This window comes from Mesoplodon bidens, assembly GCF_964165515.1.
Source record: "Mesoplodon bidens genome assembly, chromosome: 11".
NCBI classification, from domain to species: domain Eukaryota; kingdom Metazoa; phylum Chordata; class Mammalia; order Artiodactyla; family Ziphiidae; genus Mesoplodon; species Mesoplodon bidens.
Window position 1 is genome coordinate 28912715 of NC_138167.1, and position 21375 is coordinate 28934089.

Sequence of the window (21375 nt, forward strand, 5' to 3'; positions counted from 1 at the left end):
CATCCATCTGTTAACTTAACAATTAACAGATGTATAAGAAGAAAATAATAATTTTCTGCTTTTCATCAAGAGTTGCCCTGGGTGCAAGAGGGAATAAAAGGATATAAACCAAAAACATGATCATGAATATCCTCTAGAGGGGGGAAGAGGGAAATGGGGCTTGGGGTGGTGATTAAAGATATGAGCTATATCTTTAAATATTTTTTGTCTTGGAAAGAAAGAGAAGAAACAAGAAGTAAATACAGCAAAATATTTATATATGTTAAATGTGGATAGTGGGATATTTGTTATATTATTCTTAGTATTCTGCTCTAACTTAAATTTCTTTAAAAAAGCAAAACACAAGTCAGTTCCCTCCCAATATTTCAGACTACAAATAAAGTACTATCTCAATTGACTGGCCTGCCAAAACTTCCTTAGCTCTATTCAAATCTACACCCAAATGTGGCAGAGCCTCACATAAAGTCAAGCCTTCCAAGGAAAGAACACAGGCACAAGTGGTCCAGAGAACTGGTTCTGGGAAACCCACTGGCACCCAATCGCACAAGGATTTGATTTACAGAAAAAAGCTCCAAAGACCACACATTCGGTTCAAGATGGTTAATTTTTAAGGAGAGACCACAAACCATTAGAATTTTCAGAATGTAACCGCTTTAGAAATTTCAGTCAAGATATTATAATCCATTTACACTCTACAGATACAAAATGTTTCCATAAAAAATATTAATTTTTACAATAATTTAAGAACTTACCTCCCATAATCGAAGAATATCTAGAAAACTAAATTCCCTTTTAAATCTGATTAAAAGCCATCTGAAGCAAAAATAAAGGTATCCAGAGTCCTGGGATTCTACACAGAAAAAAATATATATATGGCTTACTCTTATGCTAATTATCTCAGAATACAGTGACCTATTTCAAACTCAAATTTTTCTATTCATCTTAGGCTATTAAAAGTCCTATAAATTTAATTGCTTTCTACTAATTCAAGGAAACAATTTAAATTTGCAGGCTAACTTCTTTAAAAGAAAACCACCAAATAACAACAAATACAGTTGACCCTCCATATCTGCATGTCTGCATCCGTGGATTCAACCAATCATGAATGGAAAATTTTTGGAAAAAAAAAAATTTCCAGAAAGTTCCAAAAAGCAAAACTTGAATTTGCCTTGCCTAGCAACTATTTACATAGTCTTTACATTGTATTTACAACTATTCACACAGCAGTTATATTGTGTTAGGTACAATAAATAATCTAGAGATGATCTAAAGTCTACAGGAGGATGTGCATAGGTTATATGCAAATACTGCACCATTTTATGTAAGGGACTTGAGTATCCTCAGGTTTTGGTATAGGGGTGGTGGGTGGGTCCTGGAACCAATCCCCCACAAATAATGAGGGACAACTATAATTCACTTTATAAACAAACTGTTTTAAGGCAAAATTATACAAGGACAGTTTGGTCCCACACTTTTATTCCTCAGAGGAACCCAGGCAACATTGGTAGAGTATATACATCTTTAAAAGAGCTCTTTACATTTTTTCTCTGTTAGTATTACCTTACAATTCGCTGGGTATAGATTTGTTTCATTAAACTTACCTAAGTAACTGCAAAATCCACTGTCCAACAATCGAAGTAAGGTACTTAGCTGAATTAGCTGGGTCTTCATGCCTTGCATTTGTTCTTCAAAATTTTGATGCTTTAAAAAAATAAATGTTATCACATAAGTTATATTTAATAAATATTTTACAGTACATAATCACTGATAACTATGCCATGAATATAATGACAAATGCTGGATTTATACCACACTGGTTATATTTTAAAATCACAACTAATTAAAATGCTAAAGCAACATTAAAAAGGAAGAAAGAGAATCTCTGGTCTCAAACTAAGAATTACTTTTTCCCTCTATTCATTTTTTTTTTAGATAAAGAATAATGCAGAAACAGCAGGGGCAGACTGACTGATATATCAATACTTATTTCTTACGTCAAGTAAGAGACTTGGTGAATGGAACACACATTGGAAAATAGACTTCTATCAAATCACTTCACTGTTAAATATTTTTTTCAAATTAACATATGAAATAAAATTAATTTTAGCTTTAACATATCATGTTAAAGAATTAGCTAATTATTTCTTAGATTTGATGACATTAGGGAATCTATGAAGTCAAAACCATTTTCATAACAACACTAAAACAATCTATGCATTTTGCACTTTAAATTCCCCCATAAATGTAAAGGCTATATGATGTGTGATACTGCAGCAGACTGTATACAGGAGCAGATATGCAAGTCAGCTGTGTTCTATTAAACTAAACTACTAAACTAAACATTAAAGAAAATGAAAAATGGAAAATAATCCCTCTTCTCACTAAACTGTTTCGGAAAAGTTACTTTTCATTTAAAAAAATGTATGTATACCAAGGTGTGGCAGGTTTACTCTCATTTTTAAATGAATGAATAAATAAATATTTATAAATTTCCTAGCATTAATTTTTCATATGACAAACATCAATAGATATAACCCACATAAACAAAAGCTCTTGGAATCCTCAATAATATTTACGAGTGTGAAGGGGTCCTGAGATCATACGGTTTGAGAACTACTGTGGTTACATGTTTTAAATAATCTTTGAAGTTTAATAGATTCCCTACCAACACTTCAGTCAAGGTTTGGGGATGGGGAGTGCACCAAAATAAAGGCTTCTTAGATGATTCTGATCCCTTTAACCCTAGTGTTCTAACCCCTTTATGGTGAACTACTGCCCTAACCTTTGTGAAAAGCCTAAGAACAACACCCCCTCCCTCACACTTCTTTTTTCGTTTCTGAGACAATAATAGTGCTTTATTAGAAGTATCCATCTGATTAGAAACCATTCATTCCTGGTAAAAAAATTTTGAAAATTAAGGGCTACTGATTCTCAATAAAATGGCTTCTCTTCAGTGATTTAAATAGTTTAATTAGTGAATGAAATAGTTTAACAGACTAACGCAAGCCTTTGGGATATAGTTTCTTCACATTCCCCACATGGAACTGTAAGGGAAAGGCAGAATTAACTCTCTGATTAACAGCATAATTTTTGTTGTGACATGACCAAAAGCTAAAATTGGTTTGGAAGTACCAACATGGCATAGCCACTGCTACCCACTCTGCTATAAAAAGCAGCACTCCCAAAATGACAGAAGCTGACTTCAGAAAAGTAGCTACTCCTGGAGAAAGGGAAATGAGGTCAACAGTGGATATACAAAGGGCATCAAGTGTAACTGTAAATAAATATGTGTGTGCATACATATACATAGGTATGCACATATGCATGTATACATATATGTACATGTACATTTATACAGGTGTGTGTGTGTGTATATATATGGATGCGGGTGAGAAGGAAGGGTGAGACAAAACTATATGGCAAAATGAATGGTGGCTATAAGAAAGCTCATCAGGGCATTTTGCAAATATTTCTATATTTCGAAAACAAAGTCTATGCCTAGACCTACATTAGATGTGAGTAAATATCAACAAAAGTAAATCTACAGACACTGAATTCAGCCTCACTAGTTAAAACTTATGTTAAATAAATCCATAAAACAAAAAGGAGTCAAACAGCAGCATAGATTCAAGGACACCAAAACAATAGCAATGCAGTGAAAAATAATTGTGCGGATTATTTTGATTGTAACTTATTGCCCTTTCATTCAAATATTATGAAGCAAAAGATGTTAGTAGACAATATATTAAGAGATCTTTTTAGAATAAAGACTAGAAAAATCCCCAGACCATTCTCAATGGAAAAGGCAAACAGAGAACATTTACTGTGAACGAGACAGAAAAAAGAACTTGAACCTTCATACACAAAAATGACAAATAGACTGTGAAGTGGTACACTGCAGATGTTCAGAAAGTAGTCTTTACATCTGACACCTAAATACATGCACACGTATGCATGTATGTATGTATTTGGCACCACAAGCCAATATATTTGAACATGCCAATGTTAGCTCAGTTTTATGAAAACTATTACTGTAAAACACTAAATGCCATATGTTTGTGCTAATTCTTGGAACACCTACTGTAAGTAGAGGTCTAAACTAAGCACTGGGGAAATATTCATGTGTTTATTCTACAAAAATCTGTTGAACAAAAACCTCATGGCAGGCATTAGGAAAATTCTGGAAGCATATCAGAGAATAGTTAAACAAAGACATGACCCCTTTATCAAGGTGCATACTAGCTCTAGTGAAAAGAGGATAAACAACAAAAACACAAGGAAAGCAGACAACAGTTTGTACACAATTAGTTATCAGTTGTACAGACCTTTATAACAAATGCCTCAGGTTTCTAGAGCACCTGGGAGTAAATGGAACTAAGAAGGCAGGTAAAATCAATCAATCAAAAAGGTAAGGAATGCAAACTATGGTATTACCATATTACTGCAATTAAAAATCTTTCCAAATAATCCAAAAACGTTAATTCATGGTATCTTATCAAGTATGGAAAAGAACTAGGAGAAGTGAGGATGAGTTGGAACCATGGATAAGAGACTTGAGGAAACAGATAAAATTGGGACAAATTACAAGGGGAAATAAAAAATAGGCAAGCAAGAGAGGAAGAATAGAAGTAATCAAAAAATAGAAGTAATCAAAAAATTTCACATCTGTATCACAGACTCTCCACTACAGGGAAACATTTTATATGACTACATATTCAAATCTTTATTCCCTTGCAAGCAAGCCATTTCAATATCCAACCATCAAGGCCCAGCATCAAGTATATTTATTTTATTTTGAAACAGTACAGTGACCTATGTAGTCAGGTCTTTGGATTTCATATGCTTTTATATGCTCTTAGCCCCTTTGCTTCTTTTTTCCCCTTTCTAATAGATTACTTGAGAGGACTGTTTTCCTGTTAATACTGTACTATTGTCCTAGAACTCTGTCTCCAAGATATATCAATGATAATAGATAAAATGTTCCTTATAATAATATGTATATATAGACACAGTTCAACTCTAATAATCGCATGCTTAGGAAAAAGCTAAGAAGCTGTCAACATTACAAATAGTTCAAACACATCTGGAGAAAAATCAGCCACTATAATGACAAAATACAAAATGTTCACAAAAGGTAAGGATATTACTTGGCACGACTAAGCTTTATCTCTGAAACAGATGATATGAAAGTTCAACTACTTCACAAGAACTGAAATCATCTATTTCATCAATATTCTGTAATGACTCATGGTTCTCCTGCAGATCATAAGAATTTACCAATATTAAATCCTGATTATTCCTGTTCTATAGGCACTTACTATCTACTTTTTGTATTAAAAACAATACCAGCGTTTCCAAGCCTCTTGAAAAGGCTATTTAAAAAAGAAACAAACGAACAAACAACATAGAGCAGTTTTTTTTAAGTTCTACCATAATTGGCTAAATATAAACATCAATCTTATATAATAAGATTATTATACAACTAAAATTTTCAGAATTAGTTTGGAATGGAACCTTACCATTTGGTCCATGTAGGAGGCAAAGCACCAAAAGGCATCTACTTCATTTTCCATCACATATAAAAGAGGGGAAAGTAAGTCACTCATTCCTTGCACATATCCTAAGAAGAACAGAAAAAACTAATCATATCTCTAAAAACCTAAGTTTTATGTATCCATTTGTGCATATCACCACCATTTCACTTAAAACTGCATCTTTTTTCTTGGTTTCAGAAACTGGTCGATACTGATGTTTGTAAACAATGAGGAGGAAATCTATCAATCAGGTGAGAAAGGTGAGTTGTTTTGTACCGAGATGTCAACAGATACATAACTGCTAGTATGTGTCTTAGTGTAGATATCATTATCAAGAGAGGGTAATATTATTAAAAAATAATGTGCAAAAGCATTATGATAAAGAAGAGGGGTGAAGGGAAACCCAGAGGAATATCAAATTTAATAATTAAAAAAAAAAAGTCAAAGGGAAGAAAGTTGCAAGGCCAGAGTAGTCAACCACCACCAAACTACGATGAATAAGCCCAGTAAAATAAGAACTAAAAAGGGTCCAACTGCTTTAGCAACCAGACATTGGTAATTTACCCAAAAGGAATCACAATAAAATTACCTCTTTTAAGTGGTTGTATTTATGTTCTCTCTTTTTTTTTCCTTTTGCTGTTACTCTAGACCCAACCAATGCTAGCAAATGGGCTTATTTAATCCAATCAATATTTTGTACCTAAAACTACCATCTTAACCACCTTTCTCTTGTGCTCTTATAATTTCTCATCATGACACTAATTTGCAGCCCTAGATTAAAAGAAACATTGGAAAGTTAAAGAATCAGGCCCCTCACTTAAAAAACAAACAAAAAATCTTAGTTTTGCTTTTCACCTGACCATGTCAAACATCTTATTTTTTAGTTCCATCTTATAAAATCCTCAATTTTCTTAATTGTTTTACAATTAGGTTTCAGACTTAAGATACAGATTCTTGAATCAACAAAAGGACAAGAGCTCTTACTAAGCCTTTTCACATACATATCATTCAACTTTGGTAACTTCTGTACATTCATTAAAGTTACATAGAGATTTTTTTCCCCAGTGATAGTTCGGGAAGTCTGTGGAAAACATACAGTCTTTTATTTGCAGAACCAACACTTACATTCTTATCATTCACCAATATCTGTGTGCAATGAAGCCATTTAAAACAGTATACATTTTTAAAAGGGAGGGGATATTTCTGCCTGCAGTTATACACAATTTTACATCACTCTTCCTATTCTGGAAGACAACTTTAAAAATGACCCCAGGAAGCATGTAAGCCAAAGTCTCTTGAGAAAACTCAGATTAAAAGTATAACAGAAAGAGACAGTTCACTTCAGGATCTCCTTACACATAAAAGTTTAGCTCTATCTGCTCTTAGCCTCTACCCTGTTGAAATGGAGCAGGATCCTACGGTCCTTGCCACCCACATCCTCAACCTGCCTTTTGTCTGTGGAAAAACTTTAGCCAAAGAATAAGTTTAATCAGAGAAGTGAGAAAATGCAGAAACAAAGGAAAACAGTCAAAGGAGACCAAATAATAATAGTTTAGTCATTAAGCACAGTCAAGGACCTTTAGTTCTTTTTTTTTTTTTTTTTTTTGCAGTACACGGGCCTCTCACTGTTGTGGCCTCTCCCGTTGCGGAGCACAGGCTCCGGACGCGCAGGCTCAGCGGCCATGGCTCACGGGCCCAGCCGCTCCACGGCATGTGGGATCTTCCCGGACCAGGGCACGAACCCGTGTCCCCTGCATCGGCAGGCGGACTCTCAACCACTGCGCCACCAGGGGAGCCCCTTTAGTTCCTTCTTAAGGGCTGTAGATAATATTCTGAGCCATATCCTGTGAGCTGTCTTAAAGATACTAAAACCCCCAGCAGGTGGAAGAAGTTAACTACATGATGACCAGGCTGCAGCCATGAGCTGCCACAATTCCGAGAACTGGCCTCAAAGAAATGGAAACAAACCGACCCTAGAACTGAAGATTAACTGTACCTAAAACGATCAAGATGATGCTGGTCAGACCACTGATGACCAATTTCAAGACAGTCAGAGCTGACTGTGCTGTTTCTGCACGTAGCCCCTCCCTCCGTCTATAACAGCTCTTGCCCACTGACTGTCAGTGGTGGGAGTCGGCCTCTGGACAGATGTCAGCCCTTACCACCCAAGCCCCGACCCCCACACTGACAGCATCCAAAGCAAAACAAACTTTCCCTTCCGTCAACCTGGCCTCTTTAGTGGCTTCTGAGCGATGAGCAGCCGGACCCCACTTTCAGTTATACTATCATCTACTGCTACGCCCAATCCCTCCCAACCTCACTGTGTCTACACTACGCCCTGCGGAAAAGTATGTCTCTACGCACGTTAGCACACACACAAAAAAACTTAGGTTCCCATGGCAGGTATCCAATTATTACAGTACCAAACAATGGAGTTACCAAGACATTTAGAGAAAAGTGCTAGAAAAAATGGCATATGACATGATATCTAAATGTAAGCATTTATACAAATTTATTGCAGATGTTTTTAAAATAGTACATACGACATGATTAACTCTGTGTCAACTTGAGTGGGCCACAGGATGCCCAGATGTCTGGTTAAACATTATTTCTGGGAGTAGCTGTGAAGGTGTTTCTAGAAGAGATTAGCATTTGAATTGGTGAACTGGTTAAAGCAGATGGCCCTCAGCAATGTGAGTAGGCGTCACCCAATCCACTGAGGACCTGAATAGAATAAAAAGACGGAGGAAGACTGAATTTGCTCTCTGCTTGGTTGGTTGAGCTGAGACAGCGCTTTGCCCTCAATGCTCCTGGTTCTCATGCCTTCAGACTCAGGATTAGCAACTACACCACTGGCTCTCCTGCTCTCAGGTCTTTAAACTACACCACCAGCTTTCTTGAGTCTCCACCTTATAGATGGCAGACTGTGGGACTTTTCAGTCTCCATAATCATCACATAAGCCAGTATCTTATAAGAAATCTTTCTTTTTCTTTACTTCTTTCCCTGACTAATACAACACTTTTAAGAAAGAATAAGTAGGTTAGAAGGAAGACTAGATTGTTATCATCAGAACTTTCCTACATGGCAATGACACAGTGAAAGCACTAACAAATATAAAGGCTAAACCAATTAAAGCATGAAGGAAATTTATGTGAATTCAACGAAGTGGAAAAGAGTACCACTTTCCTGGGTCTGACCACATATAGTCTGTAACAGAAATATTTCAAAGCATGCTGTTCGAAAGATTTACAAAGCACCTTTCCTCTGGGGGGGAAAAAGTGCTTTATTATAAAGTTATAATGAATAAAAATTTCTAAGAAGCTAATTTAATCCTTTAAGTCTTCAGCTTTCATACGGGATCACTACCATAAAGTTTTAATTAAAGCAAGCAGTCAAATTAATCTTCATATTCTTGTTGCTTTTAATCTATTTTATTTTATACATGATGTTCTTTGGGGTATGTCATGAGTTGTGGGTGTGGAATTAATGTACAAATTCCTTTTAATTAAAGAAAGATTAAAGCTGTTTAAATTAGCATTCAGTGATGCTCAGATTCTGCACTAGTGCTGACTGATGTACATCTTAATCAGCACTACTACAATTTCTGAGGTAGTTCCCCAAAATTATTTTCATAGCAAAGTTGTTTCAGTGTGGAGGTGTGAGAAATGAACTCCTTACCATCCTAGTGTACACATTCTTAAAGAGAAAAGAAAAATTTCATCTATATACAGGTCAACATTCCAGGTTAACTGAAGCTTATTCAGTTATTAGAGGATCAATTTAATTTTTTAAATCTTAAGAGGTGAAAATCATTTTTTTTTAACTAGACACTCTCCTGCCTTCTTACATACCACATTTTGAGTATAATTTAACCTTTTACTGCTTATTCAGGATCAGATTATGAACATACACTGTAAAAAAAAAAAAAAAGATACCTCCCATAGAAACAACTTAGATATGTCTGCATGTCTGCACTAACTAAAAATTACTCTTCCTTGAGTTCTTCTGGCTGCTTTTGTTAATTTTTATCTTCTTCCTCACTATTAATGAAACTATATTCAACACAAATACACCTACACCTCATCTATGGGCTAAGAAGCCAAACAACTCAATAGGAAAGAATCAACTATAAGAGTAAATTTACAGCCCGGATTACTCTGCTATGAGTAAAAAGCAAGAAATTTGGTCCAGTGCTTTATGAAAACTACCCTGGCTTCTCCCAAGGCCAGAGTTCTTAATAAAATCCCTGGGTATGTTTCAAATAACTTAAAGTATTTGACTGGAAAGAATGTGGGGTTAATATAGACAAACGGAAACAGCAATTTATCCAAATAGCTGGTCTGGGACTCAGTTCCTGAAAAAACTGAGCATTCAGGAACTCCTTCTGAGAATATGCATTAATTCCTATCTCAAAATTACCAACTGAGAGTACAGGGAAATGCCTCTTATTCCCTAGGATGACAGCCCTATTCTCCACAGTGGCTAAAAGAAACGAAAATGGCAATGGGTCAGGGTGCTGAATGTGTAGAGGTAAGAATGCCAGGCTGCAATAAAGACCTGGGTCTCTACCCCCAGTCCAATATTTACTACTTGTACAACCCTGAGTCACTGTCTAAATCAATATAACCTTACTTATAAAGTAGGGATTATTTTCCCACTTCTTCAAAAGGCTTCTAAGAGAATCAAAATTGAAATCAAAATTGAGTAAAAACAGCACTCTGTAACATGAGAAGCACTCTACTAATATTTTCAACAATCCACTTTGAGGCTCACTATACGTGTGATAGACAGGACTGGCTACATTTCACATTTTAAGAGAAATCTGTGATATTCAACTACTGTCACCAGAGGCTGATGCCTCAAGATCCACAACAGAGTTTACATCTTCCCCTAACTTACGTATAAGAATACAAAATGAATTCACATAGATACAAACAGTGAAGAAAATGTACCCATAATTCAAGTTTCATTTGGATTTAATATGACAAATACCCAATTACCTGCCCCAAAAGATGTATCAAGCTCTATTAAGGTAATCTGGAAAACATCTACTTTCACTATCCTCTACTTGGGAGTCACTAACATCAGTAGGTAACGCAAACTTTTCCATTCTTTATACTTATTTAAAGGTTGATGCTTAGGGATTTTATTGGTCCTTTAAAGAAACAGCTCAAGTTCTCTTGTCCCTTAAAATATTGGTTCCTTAGGCTTTCTATCCCTTAGCATCACTTCCCCACACAATCCCCCACTCCCACCACCAAGCCCAGTCTTTCCAACCTATTCTTGGTAGAAAACAGACTAACCAAGAAAAGAGAGCAAAGCTCCACACGCCCTAGATAATTATCTACACCATTTGTCTATAATATCAAATCAGCATTTTTCTTCACAAAGGATAAAGCCTATCAAAAAAAAGGTTCCCAAACTTTCTCAATTCACAGTACCCTTAGAGCCTCAGGAAGTGTTTTCCAAGGCATCCCTAGGCTCAAAAGTATTACTAACAATTTCCATTTATTAAACAGATCCAAACAACTTAATTAATATTTATATCCTCTTTAACTTAGCACCTGTTGGGCACTACACTACTCAAACCTTGGAATCCAACTGGATACCACCATCCTCATCTATTTTCACACAGTACTTGCTTATCATAGCAAGGCCAAAAACTCTGCTTTGTAAAGATGTAACTTCATCAGAAGGAGTCTGGTGATCTAATGATGAAACCCTGAACTACTCCAGCTAGTAGTTAGAGCAGTGTCCTACAGATGTCACTATATTTCCCTCAAATATTTAAAATATCCCACACTGTCCCCATGAGTTTGCTGCAGCAACCCAGTGCTCCTTGGTGCACAATTTGGGAACCACAGCCTTTTAAGTTTCCAGTCCCCTGTGGAACACCCCTATAAAAACTAGGCCACAGAACTATTTACATGTGCCTAACAGGTTAATAAATTTAAATTCTAAAATAAACATACATAATATCTTTAAATTAGGATGTTAGAGGAGAACTTACCTAAATCAAAATCATACATACAGTAGGTCATCAAAATGTCATGAAGCAAAATCAACCCTGGATTATCTTGGCCTTCATAAAACTTGTTTGTTCGATCTGTTCTGTTAACATCTTTTTCTGAGGAAGAAAATCATCACATATTTGAAAACCTTTAGAATAACAGATTTTTATAAAGCTCACATCTTACAAGTACAGAGTTATTCTTCTTGTTATTAATCTTACTCTCCTGCCAAGCTTTTAAAATGAAAAAAAAATTCATCAAATTCCATTTCAGATATGCAATAAAGTACCATTTTGGAATTTTTTTCCAAAGTCAGTCAACCTCCTCTTGGGTATATTTTTAAATATTTTTCAATTTTTATCTAAACATAGAAATCTTTTAATTGAATAGCAGGAAATACATTCAATTAATTAAAACCAACATCAAGTAATAGTTCACATTAGTTAGCAATAAAAATGCCAGTCATGCGCTTCCCTGGTGGCCCAGTGGTTAAGAATCTACCTGCCAGTGCAGGAGACATGGGTTTGAGCCCTGGTCCAGGAAGATCCCACATGCCGCAGAGCAACTAAGCCCGTGCGCCACAACTATTGAGCCTGCACTCTAGAGCCCGCGAGCCACAACTACTGAAGCCTGAGTGCCTAGAGCCTGTGCTCTGCAACAACAGAAGCCACCGTAATGAGAAGCCCGGGCACTGCAACAAAGAGTAGCCCCTGCTCACTGCAACTAGAGAAAGCCTGTACAGCAATGAAGACCCAAAGCAGCCAAAAATAAATAAATAAAATAAATTTATTTATATATAAAAAAATGCCAGTCATGAATACATGTGATTGGCAGTATTATTTGAAAACAGTAATGAAAAAAGTTACTATGCAATCAAGTGTAATCAAAGAGATTTGTTTCATTCATAATTGTTTCATTCATTATGAGAAGTACTGTCAACTTCTTTGTCATGTTCCATAATCATCTTCAGGACAAATTACTTCTTCATTCTCATATAGACATTATTCAGTTTACATATAAAATAAATAAATAAATAGTTTACATATAAAATAAGCAATCTATTTTAAGTTTGAAAAAAAAAAGAAAATCCACATTTTTCTGGAAATGATTTTAAGACATTAAAAACAGTTTTAGAAACATCACCAGGAGTGTATCTCAAGTTATACTGACAATTCAATTAACAAACACTGATACCTGCTAGATGCATCTTGTGAAAGACTTTACAACTAAAAAGGCATTCCCCAAACTTCAATCCCTCAGTAAATTACGAAAAAATAACTTAAAGAAATTTAGAGTGATTAATTTACTCTATAATCAATTTTGTTTAAAAGTTATAACTGTCCTCTCCCCCCATTAAACTGAATAATCTGAAAACATTCTCAATAATTGTTGTGAAGAGATGAGGAGGTATTTTACAACAAAGCAAAATCTAACATGACATGAGTTTAGATTCTATAAGAGCATTTTAAAAATCAGCAGGACAATTTTCTAGCTTTTTGTTAAGCTACCTTAAAATAGCTTAATAAATATAAATATAGCATATATCTACAGAACTGTGAATATATTTTTCAAACAAGGAAAAGCAATACCAAAAAAATCATGCTATAAATGTCAAATTTTATTTAAAAACACCAAAATGTTTCATTCTCATATCATAGCTGATAGAGGTACATGATAAGTTATTTTTTATTAACTCAAGCACAATTTATATAGTCATAATGCCAATATAGAATATCTGCCTTAATAGGTGTTTTAAACACAGTAAAAAGTTATTTGTGCCCTCATGAACTATCTGTCTCTCTTTCCTCTTGTATAGTTATTTAGTACTGACATGCCAGGCAGAAAACAAAAAGGTATCAACAATGATATAAAGGGACTTCCCTGGTGGTGCAGTGTTTAAGAATCCGCCTGCCAATGCAGGGGACAAGGGTTCGATCCCTGGTCCAGGAAGATCCCACATGCTGTGGAGCAACTAAGCCCGTGCGCCACAACTACTGAGCCTGTGCTCTAGAACCAGGAAGACACGACTACTGAAGCCCATGCGCCTAGAGCCCGTGCTCCGCAACAAGAGAAGCCACAGCACTGAGAAGCCCGTGCACCGCAATGAAGAGTAGACCCCGCTCGCCGCAACCAGAGAAAGCCCGCGCACAGCAACAAAGACCCAACGCAGCCAAAAATAAATTTTAAAAAAATCTTAATAAGTGAAGTAATATTTCTAGAAACTATTCCTAGAAAGAAAAGGAGCACTGAAATTTTTTAAAGGTCTTTATTAAATCCAACTCTCTATCTAACTTGACGTAGCTAAAAAAGACTGAAGAAAAGCACAACCATGCTGACGGATACATTTTATATTCACTATCACTAACCTCAAGCGGATCCTTAATGCTGCCTGGCAATCATGCTCTATTTCCCTCAGCATTCCCTCTCTCTTTTCATATAGCTGTTTTACATCTTCTCCTCTCTCCTCAAGCCTCCAACATGTTATCTTCTCCCACACCTTAGCTCTGAGCATCTTGCTTCCTATTTCTGAGAAAACAGAAGTTATCCAAAGAGAACTTCCACAGATGCCCACTATTTTAACCACATAACTGCACTTGTACCCAAAGTCTCCCTTCTCTCCTATCATTATACATGAGCTTCCATGATTGTGGCTACAATCAAATACCTCCTCTTGTGCATGAAATCCATGTCCTATTGGCTACTCAAGGACACTGCTCTAGTTAATTCTTGCCTCCTTTTCTAGTTTCACAAGTTTTTCCTCCTACCGGACCATTACCACCCAGCATTCAACCATACCATTGTTTCTCTCATCATCATAAAAAACTTTCTTAACCTCACTTTTCCCTCTAACTGCTGCCCCATTTTCTCCCCAACTGTTTACAGCAAAACTTCTTGAAAGAGCTGTATACATTGTTTCCATGTCCTCTACTCCCATTCCCTCTTGAACTCACTCTAGTCAGGCTGTTACATCCACCACTCCACCAAAACTCCTTTTTAATCACAATCTTCAGTGATCTCCTTATTACTCTGTTCAACAGTCAATCCGAGTTTTCATTTTACTTGACATCCCAGTCACTCCTTCTTGAAATACTTTCTTCACTTGACTTCAGGACAAACTCTCATGTTTTCTCTCCTTTTTCTCTGGTTCTTTTCTCAGTCTCTTTTCCTAATTGTTCCTACTTGTAAGTTAAAGTGCCTGAGGGCTCAAGTTATCAGACCTCTTCTTTTCTAAATGCACTCGCTCCCTTGGCAATTTCATCTAGTCTCCTACCATCTATATGTTGATAACAGCTCTAAATTTCTATCCCCAGCCCTTAGCTCTCCTCTGAATTCCAGCCCTATATATCCACTTCCTACTCTTAAGGACATTCAATAGGCTTTCTCAAACTTAATATGTCCAAAACTAAACTCCAAATATTCCCCTCCAAACTTGCTTCTCTCATAGTTTTCCCTGTCATAAAAAACAGCAACTCTATACCTCCAGTCGCTCACCTTAAAAACTCTGTCATTCTTGAGTATTTGCTTCTCTTGTCTGACACTGATGTATCTGTTAAACCTCCAAAATACATGAAGAAACCAACACTGAGATCTCCCACCCACTCACTCCACCCCCTACCCTGACTCACTCCACTCTAGCCACACCGGTCTCCTTGCTCTTCTTCTAACATGTGGAGGTCCTAAAGCAGAAACAAGTCTAGACCATGCTGTTCCCCTCTGCCCAAAATGTCCTTCACCCAGATAGTGGTAGAGCATACACCCTCTGCTTCTTTAAGTCTCTATTCAAATTTCACTCAAGCGCTAGCCACCTGGCTCAAGCAACCATCATCTCTCATCTAAATTACAGCAATAGCCTCAAATGGTCTTTCTACTTTCACCTTGCCCCCCAGAGCTATTCTCCATATAGTAGCCAGAGTGATTTGCTAAAAACAAGTCAGATTAGGTTACTCTTCAGCTCAAAATCTTCCACTGGCTTCCCATCTCTCTCATAGTAGAAGTTCAAGTCTTTACAATACACTACAAGGCTCTATGTGATCTGTACCTATGCCTCCACTGTTTCTTCTCTGACCTCATCAGTTTCTATACTCTACCCCAACTCACTCCAGCCACACCTCCCAGCTGTACTTCAAACATGCAGAGACGCTGGAATGTAATGTAAACAAGTCTAACACGTGTTGTTCCTTTCTGCTTGGAATGCCCATCACCTAGATATCTGCATGGCTCACTCATTCCCCTTTTCAAGTTTCTACTCAAATATAACATCCTCAGTAAAAGCCTTCTCTCGTCACCAAGTTAAACCTGCAACATCACACATTAAATTTCCTAACCATCTTCCCTGCCTCATTTTTCTTATTTAGCACTTATCACTAATATACCACAGATATTACTTATATTGTTTACTGTCTGCTCTTCCCCACAAGAATTTTGTCTGTTTTGTTCACTGATGAATTCCCAGTGCCTAAAGGAGAGCCTCGTATATAATATGCACTAAGTAAATATTTATTAAATGAATGAAAATATGATTAAAATAATCAATGTGATTTCCAAAAAGACCCCTGGTGACTCTAACATGCAGCCAAAGTTAGGAAACAGCGCTCTAAAGACTTGGATTCCTGGGCCTTCTTATCTACCTCTTTTTTCCCTAGGTGACATCATCTATTCCCATGGATGTTTATATTGATAATACCCAAATTTATATATCCTACCCAGACTACTCCAGATTATTCAACTAGCTACTTGACATTCCATTTGTATATCTCACCTTACGATATATGTATATATATAACATCTAATTCAATTTCACTATACCTCAGGCGTCTCAGTAAGTAGCACCACCAAATGACCAATTTCTCAAGCCAAGAAATGTAGTCCCATCCCTGATTTCTCTTTCCCCTTCATAACCCACATTTAATACATCAGAAAGTCTTATCAATTTTATCACCAAAATATAACTTGAATCCATCTACTTCTCTACATCTCCACCACCACCATCTCTTGCTTTGGAGTCATTCCTACTAATTGGTCTCCCTGTTCCTACTCTTACCTTGATTCAATCCAATTTCCACAGAGCAGAAAAAATGACTTTAAAATATAATGATCTTACTTAAAATACTCCAATAGTTCCTCTTCATACTTAACAGTCAACTTCTTGGCATGATCCAAAATACACAGCTTATCTGTGTATTTTTTTTTCAATACAGAGAATTTATACCAAAACAAACAAACAAAAAAACAGCAACAAAAAGCTTTTGGTAATTTTTCCTGAAGAATACTTTTGGGAAAAAATATTACAGGAAAAAAATGTTTTAAAATGAATGTATATATACTTCTATTAGTAGAAAGCACAGTATAGTTGAAAGGCCACTTAATAATCAGATCTGATTATGAAGGAGTCTACGCTATGGAACTAACTAGATAGACGACTTAAGACAATTTACTAACCTTTTCTGAGCTTCAAGTTTATTATCTGCTAAAACTGAGAAAATTGGACTTAATTTTGTCTCAATTCAAATTATAAAATGGGCATATAAAACATCTAAATTTTTCTTCCAATCTCATGGAAACAGTGAAAATAGGACACAAGAAAGATTGAGATCAGAGTCATCACTGCTGTTGCTTGACAAAAAGGAAAGAGAGTATGGAATGTGGAAGGAAAAGGCTTAAAATACTGGATTAGTTTATCTCTAAGATCTCTTTAAGCCCAATACTTCCAAGCAGGAAGAAACAGTCCATTACCATTTTCCCTACTGAAACAGAAAATAACAGGAGGTTTCAGTTGGAAACTTCAGATGACCCCATGCCTCAAGATCCCCAACCTTTTGTCTTAACCAGAGGAAGGACATAGTTTATTCTGGTCTAATTTATTTTTCAGGAAAAAAAGTTATTTTTCTACTGAAAATTGAAATTTGTCTTTATGTCTACACAAAAGCTGCCAAATCACTCAGTTATGTTAGGATTTCTAACTATGATTTACAGAATTTTTTCTTCCATAAGATGGTGGTGATGACCGTGGTGATAAAAACACCCCTCTATCTTTATTTATAAAGCTATAGATATACAAAACCAAATACAGTATAAGAATTTTACAAATAAGTTCCACTACTATCAAAAACTATCCTAAAATTATATGGAGGCTATGTAAAATACTTAACAGCGTTAATACTGGGTACTGCCCTTATTAACCATGTGACTTGGACAAATCATTTATGCTCTCAATGCTTCAATTTTCTTATCTGTTTAATGAAGGTTATCAGGTAGACATACACAGCAGTAATTATGCATACCTTCAGTAACTTATGCCAACCTGGCCTTTATCATAAGAGCCAGGCAACCCAGTAACTATTTAGTAATAAGTCTAATTCTTTTAAAGTAAAATTCTATCAAGTATCTCTTTTTTAGAGAATAGATATTCCCAGGTAAATAGTTACTCAATTCTTAAATACTGATAAAAAATTTACTATCTGGAGTCATTTATTTAATTAAAAATAAAATATATGCATATTAAGAGAAGGTCTGGAGGGATATAAACCAAAGCCTCTTAACCATAGTTGTTATCTTTGAATGACAGAAACAACATTTTTATTTTCTTCTTTTTGCTCATCTATAGTTTCTAATTTTTCTATAATAAACACAAGATGTTTCTATAAAGGGGAATACAATAATTTCTTAATGAAAATTAACAACTAAGGTTAAACACTTCTTTTTTAATTCATGTTTTAGAACTCAAAATGAAATATATCAGTATTTATACTGACTGAACTCATATTCCTATTGGGAGAGGAACGACCAAGAATATTAAACACACATTTTAATGTACTTTCCATTCTGATTTCTTTTTTTTTAACTGAAGTATAGTTGATTTACAGTATCACATTAGTTTCAGGTATATAACATAACATAGTGATAAAATTTTTATATATTACACTCCATTTAAAGTTACTACAAAATAACAGCTATATTTCTCTGTGCTGTACAATGTATCCTTGTTGCTTATCTATTTTATACATGGTAGTTTGTGTCTCTTAGTTCCCTACCCCTATCTTGGCCCACCTCTCTTCCCTCTCTCCACTGATAAACACTAGTTTGTTTTCTATATCTATTAGTCTGTTTCTGTTTTGTCACACACATTTGTTCATTGTATTTTTTTATATTCCATATATAATCGATAACAGAGTATTCGTCTTTCTCCATCTGACTTATTTCACCAAGCGTAATACTCTCTAGGTCTATTCACTTTGTTGCAAATGGGAGAATTTCATTCTTTTTTATGGCTAATATTCCGCTGTGTGTGTGTGCACGCGCGCGTGTGCACGCACATACCACATCTTTACCAATTCAGTTGTTGTTGATGGACACTTAGGTTGCTTCCATATCTTGGCAATTGTAAATAATGCTGCTATGAACATTGGGGTGCATGTATCTTTTCAAATTAGTGTTTTCATTTTCTTCAGATATACATCCAGAAGTGGAATTGCTGGATCATACGGTAGTTCTATTTTCAGTTTTTTGAGGGACCTCCATACTGTTTTCCATAGTGGCTGCACCAATTTACATTCCCACCAACAGTGTACAAGGGTTCCCTTTTCTCCACATCCTCACCAACATTTGTTAGTTGTGGTCTTTTTGATGATAGCCTGTCAGGTATGAGGTAGTATCACACTGTGGCTTTGATTTGCATTTCTCTAATGGTTAGCAATGTTAAGCATCTTTTCACGTGCCTGTTGGCCATCTGTATGTCTTCTTTGGAAAAATGTCTACTCAGGTCTTCTGCCCATTTTTTAATTGGCTGCCTGCTTTTTTTGAGCTGTTTATATATTTTGGATATTAACCACTTATCGATCCCATCATTTACAAATATTTTCTCCCATTCAGTAGGTTGTCTTTTCATTTTGTCAATGGTTTCCTTTGCTGTGCAAAAGCTTTCAAGTTTAATTAGTCCCACTTGTTTATTTTTCCTTTAGTTTCCTTTGCCTTAGGAGACAGATTCAAAATTATTGCTACAATTTATGTCAAAGAGTACTCTGCTTATGTTCTCTTCTAGGAATTTTTATGATTTCACACCTTACATTTAGGTATTTAATCCATTTTGAGTTTATTTTTGTATATGCTACGAGGAAATGTTCTAATCTCATTGTTTTATACGTAGCTCTCCAGTTTTCCCAGCACCATTTATTGAAGAGACTGTCTTTTCTCCATTGTATATTCTTGCCTTCTTTGTTGTAGATTAACTGACCGTAAGTGCATGGGTTTGTTTCTGGGCTCTCTATACTGTTCCACTGATCTACGTGTCTGTGTCTGTGCCAGTACCATGCTGTTTCAATAACTGTAGCTTTGTAGTATAGTCTAAAGTCAGAGAGCATAATACCTCCAGCTTTATTCTTTTTTCTCAAGATTGCTTTGGCATTTTGGGGTCTTCTGTAGTTCCACATTAATTTTAGGATTATTTGTTCTAGTTTTGTGAAAAAATGTCATACATTTTCAACCTCTTCTCACTCTCTCCTCCTTCTGGGACCCCCATAATGCAAATGTTGGTATACTTCATGTTGCCCCAGTGGTCTCTTAAATTGTTCTCATTTTTTAAATTTGTTTTTCTTTTTGCTGTTCTGATTGGATGATTTCCATTATCCTATCTTCCAGACCACTTATGTGTTCTTCTATATCAGCCAGTCTGCTATTAATTCCTTCTAGGGTGTTTTTCATTTCAGTCACTGTATTCTTCAGTTCTGATTCTTTTTTTATATTTTCTAGCTCTGTGTTAAAATTCTCACTATGTTCATCTATTACTTTCCTTACTGCAGTTAGCATTCTTATTACTAATACTTTGAATTCTTTATCTGGTAAATTGTTTATTTCTATTTCATGACTATTTTCAGGGGTTCTCTCTTACTCTTTCGACTGAGACAAATTCCTGTGTTTTCTCATTTTGCTTAACTTTCACCTAATTTCATAGAGAAATCGTTTAAGGGTGTCATTATGTGGGAGAATCCCTATAGAGTTAGCGTGTGCCCAGTGGCTTTGGAGGGAGAGCTGGATTTGACTTGAACACAGGTCACATCTTTCCTGAGAGCATGCTGGTAGCTATCACCTTGGTAGGAGGTGTGGTTGGAGATGAAGGGCCTAGGGCCAGAGCCAGGTGTGACCTGGGGCTTCCCGTCTGCTTGGTGGCTGTCACCTCCCTTTCAGGGCCAGGGCCAGGTCCAAGCTCGCTTCCTTCCCTCTGAGTGTGCACCCCCATGTATCTCCTGCACCAGAGACAGTGCTGGAACAGGAAGGGCTGGTGTGGGCATTCCGAGTGTGTAGGGGCATGGGCTACGGTGGTCCAGCAAGGGTCAGACATTCACACTGCTTCTGATGTTCTGCCTGTGTAAGTGCCAGTAATGGCTGTCCCCACCCTGCTCATATGCTGCTTCAGGTCTGAGCTGCTTCTGTGTCTCACAGCCGATCTCCCAAGCGGGGCTGGGGTGTTTGCTTAGCTCAAGCCAGGGTGTGCACTGGGGCGATCACAGGAAACCAACCAGCCACTTGTACAGTCTTCAATCCACCCCCTCCACCCTGCCTCAGGAGCAAGAAAGCATGTGCACATTCCTCAAGAGCAGAGTCCAGGCTTCCCACAGCCCTCCTGTTAGTCTCACAGCCCTCCAACCAGCCAAGAGGGCTTGTCTTCCCTCTGCTGGACCCCAGGACTGGGGTGTCCAATATGTGGCTCAGACCATTCATTCCCCAAGGAGGCTCTCCACCCATGTAATCTCCCTTTTCCTCTGAGTCCCCTCCCAGGGACACAGGTCCCCACCTCATCACCTCTCTTTCCTTCCCACTCAGTATCATGTGTTAT

The 21375-nt window shown here is 36.5% G+C and overlaps 1 protein-coding gene across 2 annotated transcripts in view; it reads right to left on the minus strand.

The window, feature by feature from the left end:
- TBC1D15 (TBC1 domain family member 15) overlaps positions 1–21375 on the minus strand; it is a 69733-nt gene that overhangs the window by 3652 nt on the left and 44706 nt on the right. For both annotated transcript variants that reach the window (XM_081248851.1, XM_081248852.1), the window contains 4 exons: positions 11546–11662; positions 5520–5620; positions 1602–1701; positions 753–850 (listed from right to left, as the gene is read on the minus strand). In XM_081248851.1, coding sequence (XP_081104977.1) covers positions 753–850; positions 1602–1701; positions 5520–5620; positions 11546–11662 — 416 coding nt within the window. The remainder of the gene's footprint in view (positions 1–752; positions 851–1601; positions 1702–5519; positions 5621–11545; positions 11663–21375) is intronic.